General features: G+C 43.9%; 1 protein-coding gene across 8 annotated transcripts in view; it reads right to left on the reverse strand.

Moving 5' to 3' along the window:
• Positions 1-13,138, reverse strand: part of kiaa1109 (KIAA1109 ortholog) — a 527,093-nt gene that overhangs the window by 108,201 nt on the left and 405,754 nt on the right. For all 8 annotated transcript variants that reach the window (XR_005944164.1, XM_041196895.1, XM_041196846.1 and 5 more), the window contains 2 exons: positions 9,706-9,815; positions 2,367-2,466 (listed from right to left, as the gene is read on the reverse strand). Coding sequence is in view for 7 of the 8 variants with exons in the window: in XM_041196895.1 (XP_041052829.1) it covers positions 2,367-2,466; positions 9,706-9,815 (210 nt within the window). In the remaining variant the exon portion in view is untranslated. The remainder of the gene's footprint in view (positions 1-2,366; positions 2,467-9,705; positions 9,816-13,138) is intronic.

Here is a 13,138-nt window from a genome sequence, read left to right on the forward strand (position 1 = left end):
CCGCCTGAGCTCTTCACCTGCCCGTCAACCTTAACATTGGATAGGCAGCTCAGCTGATTACCTTAATTAGTTTTGAAATGGCCTTAATAGGCCTTAGACAGTTCGGCGGGTGCGCAGTTGACTCGGCTGCGCGCCCGCCAAACAGAAAATCTAAATGACGCATGGTGACGTTGGGACGCCCGCCCGATGTCACCCTGCGTCATTTTACACCTCAGCAAGCAGGCCCCACCCCTGCTCACTGAGCCGAAGATTCTGCCCTAACAGAGTCTTGTTTGGGACAGGGATGTATTACTTTCAAACTTAATATGGAACTCGATTGTCTGATGATGGGCTGGATTTTACGCTACCCCACTGACAGGTTTGAAGGCGGCGATACAATTAAAATTCAATGGGCAGCCTGCTCACTGACAACCCATTGCCCCTAACAGCAATTTACCTACTTAGGGTCTTATCCTGCTATTGCTGGAACTTAACCAGTAGCAGGAGAGGCCCATGCCATGCAGCTAGCCCATGCATGGTAGGGCGGGGGCAAGTCCTTCCTTAATTGGCACTTGGGACCCATTGGAGAGTTCCCCCAAAGTATTACCCCCACCCCCCAACCCATTTCCCAAGGTTCCCCAACCCCGGTGGCCTCTCAAATTCCAAACCCCACCCACGTTGCCAAGGCCTGCCAGCTTGGCACCCGTTGAGACATCCAGATACTTACAACTTGATCCAGTGCGGCTCGCTTCCTCATCATCCAAGTGCAGTGGCCACTGCCCCTAGCAGCATGCCTGTGCTTAATAGATGCCAGCCTCCGATTGGTCTCTGATGCAGGACTTCCTGTCCCTGAGGGGCAGAAACCCTGGCTCCAGTCCAATAATGGTCAATTGGCCACTTTGCCTGGGTGGGCTGCCCCCTGACCTTTAACTGGGGGGGTGGTGGGAAGGGGCAGTAGGGACAATGGCATGCTGTAAAATCCAGCCTGATTTCTTTTCCCCAGTGGATCTTTTACTATGAGTTTACAAATTAACTATGCCCTACTGCATAACAGTAGATCTAAAATAGCTTTAACCATAATCGGTTCCACAATATATTGCTCCAGGAAACTATAAAGTACTATACTTACATGTGTTTGCTTCCCATATATTGCAATTTTGTGTAAAAAGAATCAGACAGTTAAACGCCAGTTTCTGAGCAACAGAAAATCACCTGCCCTATTTATTGGCAGTATTATGCTGCATTCTCATGGACTACTGGAAATTCAGTGTGAGGTAGCCAAATGTATTTCATTCATAGGACAATTAGAGTTGGAGTGGGGATGGGAAAGGGGTGCAGGAAGGCAGGAAAGAGAGTAAACGAAAACAAGGGGAGCCTTCAACATAATTTTTTAATGGCTGTTTTCAGTAATATGTTTTCAGGGAAAATAAAATAAACATAATTTTGTAAGTATTAAATTCAACAAAAGATGTAATATTAATATTGATTAGCTGACATCCTAAAGTATTGATGAAGTTTCATTATGATAATTTAATGCAAGTTTTTTCTGTTCAAAATTTAAATCTTGATCCATTTCCAGGAGAACATTAAAACTAGTATAAATCTATTATTCAGGAACATTCGATTCCAGGGCTAGATCCTGTAAAACTAAATTATTACTCTCTGTTTCTTTTTTTTTGCTGCTTGTTTCTTTTTTTCATATCAAGTCTTCTACATCTGCAGTTCATTTAAAAATTGAGTCACCAGCATATGACATGATGGCAATCGCTTTTCTATTGTTGAGATGTCAACAAATACATTCTTCACCAAACTGGGTGTTCATATTTTTTTTAAACTGAGCTTGATGTTCATATTTTCTTAAGTGCGTATGCAAAATAATTAAACCATTGACTTAATAACATTAAAATGCCAATCATGTTTCCAGTCACGTGTTATTACCTAGCATGCCAGCAAAACTTAAGTTTAAATGAGTATCTGATGATTTGTGCTTTTTAAAAAAAAGACACAACCTGCAACAGCATTTACTTTCTGTAGCAAAAACAAAATATCTGGAAGATTTTAACATTCAGTTAAATTAAATTATATTCATCTTTAGGATGGTCGTTTCCAGGGCAAGCCAACCTAAAAAAGCTACATTTTTAAAATTTTCCTGGCTACCTTGGAAACATCTAGGAAATTAAAACCAATTTCTCGATTAGAATATAATAAAATCCAGAGAAAGACCATTTTTCCCATTAAACCAACTTGATTCATGTATGCAAGATTATTTTGTAGTGGACTTTCATCCAATATCATTGTATTGTTTTCTCCCATACTGCTCAAAGGCACCTTAAAAAGGAATATCATTTTGTATCACATCTAATTGTTAATCTCCACGAAACCCTTACCGATTCCTGTACTTTAAAAGTCACTCTTGGCCCTGTTCCTGTTCCAGGTGGTTCTGGAGTTTGAACTTCATTAGGGTCTTCTGCCTCACCAACTCTAGAACTAAAGAAAAACTCATGTGAACGTGATATCAATGAGCAACACAATGAATAGATTATATATTCCAACTGAAAACAACTTGAAATAACAATTAGGATTATGTCACATAAATCAATACGAATGCATGAATTCACCACAAATTCATGACTAGACAGGCTTACATACAATTGACTTTTTCATTTTAAACAAAGGATATTTCAAACTGAACCAGGCCGAAATCTCCACATGCTCAAGGCTGTACAATATGACACTAAAAGCATTAGTACAATGACCAGATGTGCCAGTTTGGCTGGGACATCTGGATTGTTTACTAAGCACCCCAGCATCCCAACAGTTTTCTTCAGGTTGCTCAAATGTCCGGGTTTTCAGATCTGCTGAAGCCACCCCCACCCCCATAACTTTTTTAACCTACTCACTTGAGGTATGTTTGTTTGTTTCTAGCTTTTGAGTCACTTGAGGTGAATGCACGCCTCATAACTTGGGAGAGGCGTAAGCTTGTCCCTGAAGTTTTGGAGGCAAAAGGCTGCAAGATTGAAACCAGGAACTTGCTACTCAGGCAAAGCCAATGAGCTGGGATAGAGAGGCTCTGTTCACCGGGGCTGCACTGGATTGTTCTGTGTACCGAGTTATTGAACACACTGTTCTCTACTAGATTGTCCAAACACTGGTTCCTGCAGATCACGCTCACCATTACAATTAAAAATAAAATACATATACTGAAATATCTACATATATAAACAAGCTTTTAATTGACTCTGGAAAGTGGTTCTGGCATGCGTATCTGCAGATATAGATATTGCAGCATCCGTGCAAGCGTATTTTATCTTTAGTTGTGCTGGTGAGCAAGATCTGCAGGACCCAGTGGTCAGATTCTACATTAGAGGCAGAATGTTCAGTAACTTTTGCCTTGTGATTACATTGATTCTCCTAAGCTTTTAGAGGAGGTGGGAGAGAAGGGTGGGGTTTCAACTGAAAGGGGGCTTTCAACATCCATGGTTTTATACTGTTTTTGCTATGTCTCAGAGATTGCAACCTGGCTACCTCTTTACACACACACACATATACATTAAAAAAAAACCTACTTCAACCATTCTTTGTTAAAAAAATAATCTCTAAAGCCACCAACTACCTCAAAAAGCTCGGTAATTGGAAAAGGTTCTGGCCAGAGGTCACTCTTCCAGTACAAATTATGTTTTTGTTCCACTATTTCATTCAGATGTTCCTAACATGATTTTTAAGGATCACTAATGATTCATAGACAATCCAGTCCCAATACAAAAGCAGGCAGTGAGCTGAGAAAGAGGCAGATCACAGATGAGTGCTGGTATATGTTAATAGTGTTAATATTGACAGCAATTCACTGAAAGCTTTAATACTTATTCAGAATTTTTGCCTCCCATCATAAAATGAAGAATCATAAGCTAATAACAGCACAGGTAACACCATTAGCCCATTTATTCTGCGCCAAATCTTTAGAGGGCTATGCAATTATATCCCACTCCCCTGCTCTTTCCCGTCTTTCTCTTCAAGTAATTATCCAATTCCCTTTTGAAAGTTGCTATTGAATATGCAGCCATCACCTTTTCAAGTAGTGCATTCCAGATCATTACAAATCTGTGCGTGATTTTTTTTCCTCTCGTCACTTTTGATTCTTTTACCAATTACCTTAATTCTGTGCCCTCAGGTTATCAACTCCCTTGCCACTAGAAACAGTAGGTGGAATTTTCCTAGAATTGCACTAAGTGCTGTAGCAGGCAGGTAAAACGGAGTCCTACCTGCAGACGAAAATGGCGGGTTTTCATGGCGTATCTTCCTGAGCCCACCTCATTATTTATTCATTCCTGGGAAACACGTAGTTTCCATGGCGGGCAGGCTCTTGTTCGCCCGCTCGCCATCACCCCACTGTTGCATCACACTGGCCACCATCTTTAAAAGGCAGCCGCCAGCAAAGCGCTCATCACCACCAGCTCACCACCGCTGCCCAGGAGACATGGCCAGCAAAGGCAAAACGACTGCAGCACCCCTGCTTCAACGATGAGTCCCTCGAGCGACTACTGGATGCTGTAGAGACCCGACAGGATTTGATCTACCCCTGCTCTGGCCATAGGATGAGCAGCAAATTCACCAACCCGGCTTGGGAGGCGGTAGCGGTGGTGGTCAGGGCAAACACCCTGCAGAGGAGGACAGTCACCCAGTTCCACAAAAGGATGGACGATCGCCTCCATTCCACCAGGGTAAGTCACTCTTTTCATCACTCCCAACTCTCTCACTCACAAACCCATCACACATCCACAGGGCCCTCACTCACTGCCAGTGCAAGGGACATAGCCATTCACTCCTTAAGACACACCCCTTCATTGTCCTCAACCAGTCCATGGGACCACTCACCACCCACGCGGGCCAGGCATACTCATCATCTGGCCCAGCAGGCATCCTGATACACTCTCCCTATCTCTATCCATGCAGGACAAACTGTCACACAACAGAAGGGAAAGGTCGCAGACAGGTGGAGGGATGCCAGAGATCAAAATTGCGACAGAATTTGAAAACAGAGCCATTTGGCAGGCTGGTGATGATCGGGATCCCACTGCTGACAGTGAGGTCGACACTGCTGTACCAAGTGAGGATCCAGCACCTGATACCTGCACCTCAGCGGTGCTGGTCATTGCTGCCAGAATGAGGTGGACAGGCACTACAGGGTTCTCTCATTCTCTATGTGCTCTCAGCATCTTTAAGGTGGGGCCAGCCCCCATTGCACCAGTATCTGCGACCAGTTGTGCTCTGTACCAACTCCTGAAGGGCTGAGGTGCTGAAGGCAGACTCAGCATCAGATGTGTTTCATGGCTGCCATCCATGAGATGGCCTTGATCATGGAGCGCAAGCGAGCTGCCCTCAGCCAGACGGGAGTCAGACATTCTCAGAGGCTATGTGAAGATCTATGGGGTGTCCTCATTGCATGTTGTCATCATCCTCCTGTGATCGAGCGACTATTAGGGCCTCCATCGCATCTCCATGATAGGAGAATTCTCACAGAGGTTATTGGCGCTGCCATAAGCCAGACTGGAGTCAAACGTTCACAATTGCGATGTGAAGATCTATGGGAACACCTCACTGCGTGTCATCATCATCCTCCACAAATCTGGCAGATAAGAGGGCCTCCCAAGTGCACCTTGTCTAGCCAATGCAAGAGCCTCATCCCCATCATTGTCACCATCAGGGACTCCCTCACCCTCATCCCTGTCAGCGTCCTCCTCAACGGATGAGATGTGCAGCTCCTCCATCTTCTCCTCAGCCAGCTCCTCTCTCTGTTGCAGCACTAGGTTGTAAATGGCGCAGCAGACGACGACGTGTGACATCCTCTGTGGACTGTATTGCAGGGTGCCACCAGACCAGTCCAAATGCCAGAACCTCATCTTCAGCATCTCAATGGTCTGCTCCACCAAGTTGTGAGCTGCTGCATGAGCCTCATTATAGTGTCACTCTGCTGCAGTCTGAGGCTGCCGCATGGGTGTCATCAGCTGCAGCCTCTGTGGACCCTGGAAGACTGCAGAGATCTGCGAGCAACTCGGGATGCAGGTGTTGTGCACACTCCCTGGAAACCATGTGCACACCTACAGGATGTGTTTATGGTGGCCGCATACCAACCGCAAGTTGAGTTGAGTGGAAGCCCTTATGGTTGATGAAGTCCACTGAGTGTAGCGCCATATGAGTACAGTCAATCACACCCTGCACCTGTGGGAATCCCAAGGTCAGGGCAAACCCTGGGCCCTTGCATCCTGGCTGTCCCGGTCCTGGGCAAAATGCACAAAGTTGTGTGCCATGGAGAAGATGGCATCCATGACCTCATGGCGGGTTGTGAAATCCCAGAGGTCACCTGTGGAACCCTGAAAGGAGCCACTAGCATAGAAATTGAGCACCGCGGTCACTTTCACAGCCACTGGCAGTGGATGCCCTCCATGTCCCCTTGGCACCAAGTCCTGCAGTAAGTGGCAGATGTGAGCCACCGGGTCCCTAGGCATGCGCAGTAGTCAGTGACACTGGTTCTCAGTCATCTGCAGGAATGGCAGGCGGCGTCTGTAGACCCTGGGTGTCGCTAGGCGCCGGCCAGCCACAGCTCGCTGTCACTTCTGGGCAGCGTGTGCGGGAGCCTCTGCTGCTCCTTCTTCATGTGTTGCTCCTGACTTTGGGACAACCAGGAGCCTCAGTCGCTCTTGCCTCAGTTTTCTACAGTCTCTGTTGGCCATCAGGCATACAGCTAGGTCACCAGGATCCATGATCCTGCAGCTTCAGAAAAAGAGAGAGAAAGACGTAATTGTCATAGCTGTACCTGGCACCTTTCCTGGCCCTGTGTGACTGCCCCTTAATTCTTCCCAGAGAGTGCTCACCCCCTCGGATGGCCAGAGATGAGTGCGCTGCATGGCTGCTCTGTCAACCTGTGACATGGGGAACACTGGTCCAAACCGGGACCCTGAGATTGCAAGGAGTTGTGAGCGCCTCCAGCAGTGACTGCTACATGGCCAGTGTTGGTGATGAGATTGTACAACGTGTGCAGTCCAACTGCTCCAGGGTCCAATAAAGGCTGGCAGATTCTAAGTCTGTGCAGAGGGTGGGTGTAAGGTATGGAGCGCTTGGTGACCTTTTGGTATCTCCACATTGCTTGCATGGGCAGGGAAGCTAGGAGCCCAACCCCAATCGTATCACTGTTGTGCCTGATCTCAGTTGCGGAGGCATGGTCAGTTTATACAGGTGTCCCTAAGGTGTGGTCACTTCCCTCGCTTACCCTGCCCCTCACCTTGATTGCCTGTGCAAAGGATGCAGCGCCAGGGCAGCACTTGACACCACGGCACCCCCCCTCCCCCCCCACCCTACCCACCCACCCGACAACAGTCGCCTCCAAGGCTGGCCAGCACTTGCCCCCGGACACCTCTCACCCCCCTCTGCAGTCACCTCCAGGGCCAGGCATCAGTTGCCCCCAACCCCTGAGGCCTGCAAACAATAGGTGAGCTGTGGAGAATGCTGCTGCTCACTCACCTCAATTTCCCCAAGGTGAAGGCCGCCAAGTGCACACATTGCCTGCGTGTTGTGAAACACGTGCTTTCCCACTGACTTGGACAGACAATATGGCGGGGTTCCAAGAGCCTGGCGATATGGCCTTTTGATTATATGCTGATGTATTACAATTAGCTCCCCGCCAACCGATGGCAGGAAACGCAGCCCGCCACTGTTGGGCTGAGCACACGATTGCTACTTGCCTTCATGCCGTCGTGAAGCAGGTCACGCCATATTTTCCATGCACGCCACCTATCACGCCTGCTGCCAGCAGGATCAGAAAATTCACTCAGTTTCTCCTCATTTGCTCCACCAAAACCCTTCATGATTAGGACACCCCTACCAAGCATCCCTCAAAAAGGATGACAGTAACAGCTTCTCCATAAGCCTGAAGTCTTTAATTCCTTTATCAGTCTAGTAAATCTCTGCTGCAGCTTCTCTGTAGCCCAGGCACCTTTCCTAAAGTGTGGTGTGGTGCCCAGAATTGAATCCATCAAAGGTGGCCATTCTCAGCTCTAACTGAGTCCTAACCAGTGGACATAATGGTCTATGCTAGTCTTGTACATTCCTATGACCAAGCCAATACTCCTTCTTAAACCAACACCACCAAAAACATACTCACTGACATGGATGAATTTAAATGGACTAAAGGGCCTTTCTCATCTGTAATAATAATTCTCATCTGAATGCTGTCTGGTGGAAGCATCCACTGAAGGCTAAGTGAGTGAAAACAAGTATGTTCACAACACTCAGCCCGACTCTTTCAATACCTGTGTTGTCAGACCATCATCACTCTCTTCCTCAAAAGATCCACAAAACATCCATATTATTGTTAGAAGCCATCGTATGAAAATAAATGAGGCTTATAAATGGAGATTGGTCTTTTGCATTTGCATAGTAAAGTTACAGTGGAATGGAGGATTCTGGGATCTAGTGACAAATGAAGCCTTGGTTCGTTTTTTTTTAAATGAGGCAGAGATGTCACTGAAACAAAAATCTGCGGTGTGTAACTAATATCTTCAATAATTGGAGGTTGTCAAACCTGGCTGGACATGCTCAGGAAATGTCACATGACCTCTGACCTTCAAATGTCCCTCCCCCAAACTCCTGCTATTGGCCACCCAACATCATTGAGCCTACCTTCCCAAGGCCTTTCAATGTGTCCCAGTTTTGAATTTTGAAAATCTGGTCACCCTAATCTGAAGTATAGGCCTTGAAATTACAGTTTGTGATATTCACACATAAATGTTTAACATGCTGGTATGAGATTTTTTTTCTTTATTATTTCAATAAATGCATTAACAAGTTATTATTTCAAAGCTGCAATCCAATAAAGTTTCATTGATTTTCCAAAAGAATCTTTACAGTTAATGATACACTATTACTGACCTTTTGACAATAGTCCTAATGTTGTGCAGTGGCTCATTTGAGGGCCACTCACATACTATAAAGCAACTGTAGATTTTTATTTAAACATGGAATTTAATTTTTCTTCCTTTAGTCAACACTGTTTCTTTCCTGAATATTTCAGATCTGGCAGATTGTGAATTCAAAACGATGAAGAGGCATGGAGCAGCATATCTGTAGTAGCCCACATTTTAGGGGTAGGTGTGCCACAAATAATTCCTGACTATATTAATAGTACTGGTTAATTAATAAATAATCAATGCAATTTGACAAAAATACTTCATTAATTTAAGCACATTCCTTTACGCAAATACATATTCTTCTAAGTATAGGACAGATATCAATGCGGTCCAGTTGGTAGCACCATTGCCTTCCAGTCAGAATGTGGTGAGATCAAGTCTGGCTCCAAAGCTTCAGTACAATATTTTTAAAGCAATACTTCATTGCCAACATTGCGCTTGAGGTGTTAAAGATCTGTCCTGCCTGGCTGTTTTGGTGGTTCAAGTGAATACAGCCCAAGGCATTATTCGAAAAATAGGGATATATCCCAGGTTCCTGGCCACATTCTTTCTGTAACCTCACCAACAAAGGCAGATTAATTGCTCATTCATCTCACTACAGTTTACAGGTTTATGCCATGTGCAAAACTACTGCTCTGCTTGCCTGCATAACAACAGCGATTGTACTTGAAAACAGAATTCATCGGATGGGATATAAAAAATTCAGAGTCCTTCTTGATGTCACAAGAGTACAAAAACTGTAATTTTAACAGTAAAAATACGTCACCTTGTCCTTTCCAGTCTTCTCAAAGGTGGTCTTCCAGAGGCTGAGATACTTTTTGATCTGTTATAGCTGGGCTTATAGCCTAGACCCCATTTATCTTTAAGAGACGCTGCCTGTACAAACCATAAATTTTCTTAGATGTTGGAAATGCATCAAAATAAAAAATACACTCAACTGCATGAGGCCAAGCTTTAGCAATATATTGTAATTAGTTTTTATGAATGAATTCTGTTCACACTTCTACTGTATTAGATCATTGACATTGAGTAGCATTATTAGCTCAATCTAAAACAATCCTACTCTTCATTTTTTATTGTTAATACAGTTCTTAATTAAGTTTAAAATTTGCAACACAATAAGCTTACATACAATGCCTTTTAAGGTACACAATTTACGTATGTATATGTAATTTGTCATTAACTCCTAATTTTTGCTTCTAAGCCTCCCTATTTGAATCCCTCCGGTATGCCATCAGTCCACTTTTTCCTAATAGAGGCAGTCTTGCAGGCTTGTTTTAATTTGTTCATACAACGTGGGCAATGCTAGCAAGGTCAGCACTTATTTTCCATCTCTAATTAACTTGAGAAGGTGGTTGCGAGCCACCTTCTTGAACCGCAGCAGTCCATGTACTGCACAGTGCCCCTACCGCACCATAAGGTAGGCAGCTAAGAATATAAAAAGTAGGAGCAGGAGTAGACAATACATCTGCACATGCCTATTCCCCCATACAATGCCTAGAATTAGAAAGTATATGGTACAGAAACAAGCCATTTGGCTCAACCAGACTATGCTGGTGTTTCCACTTGAGCCTCCTGTCTTTTTCATTTAAGTCTATCATTGTAACTTTCTAATACCTGCTCCCTCATACGCTTGTCCAGCTTCCCCTTAAACACATCTATATTATTCCCTGCAACCACGCTCTTTGGTTGCGAGTGCTACATTCTCACCTCTCTTTGGGTAAAGAAGTTTCTTCTAAATTTTTTTTCGATACCTTGGTGACAATCTTATATTGACCTCTAGCTATGCTCTTCCCCACAAGTGGAAACATTCTTTCTCTATCCAGTCTATCAAAAGCTTTCAGAATTTTAAAGACCTTTATGAGATCACTCCTCAAGTCTTCTTATTTTGAGCAAAAGGCCTTGTAAATCTTCTCCTGTCACTTCTCCAGTTTTTACAATGTGGTGATCTCGATCTAGTAATGTGTAATGAGGTCAGATTAACAAGAGATATCATAGTTAAGGATCCTCTAGGGGGCAGCGATCACAACTTGGGAGAATTTCAAATTCAAATGAGGGCGAGCAACTCGGGTCTCAAACCAGTGTCCTCAACTTAAATACTGGCAATTACAGAGGTATGAAGAAAGAGTTATCTAAAGTGGGCTGGGAAAATAGACTAAGGGGGAAGGTCAGTGGATGAGAAGTGCCAGACATTTAAGCAGCTATTTCATAACGCTCAACAAAAATTTATCCTAGTCAAAAAGAAGGACTCGATGAGAAAGATGAATCACCTGTAGTTAACAAATGTGGTCAAGGAGAGTATCCAATCAAAAACTAAGGAATACAAAGTGAGGAAAATTAGTGGTAGGCCAGAGGATTGGGATTTTTTTTTTTAGGAATCAGCAGCGGATGACTAAAAAGCTAATAAAGAGGGAGAAAGTCGATTACGAAAGTAAATTGGCAAGAAATATTAAAACAAACAGCAAGAGCTTCTATGGGTGTATAAAAAGAGAGTGGCTAAAGTGAGTTTGGGACCCTTGGAGGATGCGACTGGAGAATTGATAATGGGGGACAGGGAAATGGCAGATAACTTAAACCAATATCTTGCATCAGTCTTCATGGTGGAGGGCACTATAAGCACCCAAAGAGATCAGATAAGCAAGGAACTAATGGGAGGAAAGATCTTACAACAGTCTCTATCATGAGGGACAAAGTATTTGGCAAAATAATGGGACTAAACTATTGGGACTAAAGGCAGACACATTGCCAGGGCCTGATGACCTGCATCCAAAGGAAGTGGCTGCAGAGACAATGGAGGCACTAGTCGAAATATTCCAGAACTCGCTGGATTCCAGGAGGGTCCCAGCGGATTGGTAAATTGCTAATGTGACGCTCTTGTTTAAGAAGGGAGGGAGACAAAGAGCAGGAAACTACAGGCCAGACAGCCTAACATGTGTAGTTGGGAAAATGCTAGAGTCCATTATTAAGGAAGAAATAGCAGGGCATTTAGAAAAGCTTAACATAATTAAACAGAGTCAACATAGTTTTGTGAAAGGGAAATCATGTTTGGCAAATTTGCTAGAACTCTTTGAGGATATAACAAGCAGAGTTGATAAAGGAGAACTGGTAGATGTTGAGTATTTGGATTTCCAGAAGTCATTCGAAAGGTGCCACATAAAAGGTTATTGCACAAGATAGAAGCTCATGGTATTGGGGGTAATGCATTAGCATGAATTGAGGATTCGTTAACACAGAAGACAGAGAGTCAGGATTAATGGGTCTTTTTCAGATTGGAAAGACGTAACTAATGGAGTGCCACAAGGATCAGTCCTAGAGCTTCAATTATTTGCTCTCTTTATAAATGACTTAGAGAGGACAGAGTGTCATATATCCAAATTTGCTGACGATACAAAAATAGGTGGAAGGGCATGTTGTGATGAGGACATAAGGAATCTGCAAAAGGATATAGACAGGTTGAGTGAATGGCAAAAACTTGGCAGATGGAGTTTAATGTAGGAAAGTGTGAGGTCATGCACTTTGGTAGGAAGAATCAAAAGGCAGACTATTATTTAAATGGTGAGAGATTCCAAAAAAAGTGTAGCACAGAGGGATCTGGGTGTTCTTGTGCATGAAACACAAAAAGTTAGCATGCAGGTGCAGCAAGTAATTAAGAAGGCAAATGGAATTTTGGTCTGTATTGTTAGGAGGTTGGAGTTTTAAAATAGGGAAGTATTGTTACAACTGTACAGGGTGTTGGTGAGGCCGTACCTGGAATGCTGTGTACAGTTTTGGTCCCTATATTTAAGAAAGGAAATATTGGCATTGGAGGCAGTTCAAAAGAGATTCACTAGGCTGATTCCTAGGATGAAGGGTTTGACTTATCAAGAACGGCTAAACAGGTTAGGCCTTTATTCATTAGAGTTTAAAAAAGGGGTGATCTTATTGAAACATACAAGATTCTGAGGGGGCTTAACAGAGTAGATGTTGAGAAGATGTTTCCACTAATGGGGGAATCTCGAACTAGGGGACATTGTTACAGAATAAGGGTTCACTCATTTAAAACAGAGGTGCGAAGGAATTTCTTCTCTTAGAGTAGTGAATGTCTGGAATTTCCTACCCCAGAGAGTTGTGGAGGCTAGATCACTGAAAGTATTTAAAAGATGCGGTAGATAGATTTTTGAAATATCAGGAGTTGAAGGCTATGAGGAGCTGGCATGATA

Source organism: Carcharodon carcharias, chromosome 1 (assembly GCF_017639515.1).
Source record: "Carcharodon carcharias isolate sCarCar2 chromosome 1, sCarCar2.pri, whole genome shotgun sequence".
NCBI lineage: Eukaryota > Metazoa > Chordata > Chondrichthyes > Lamniformes > Lamnidae > Carcharodon > Carcharodon carcharias.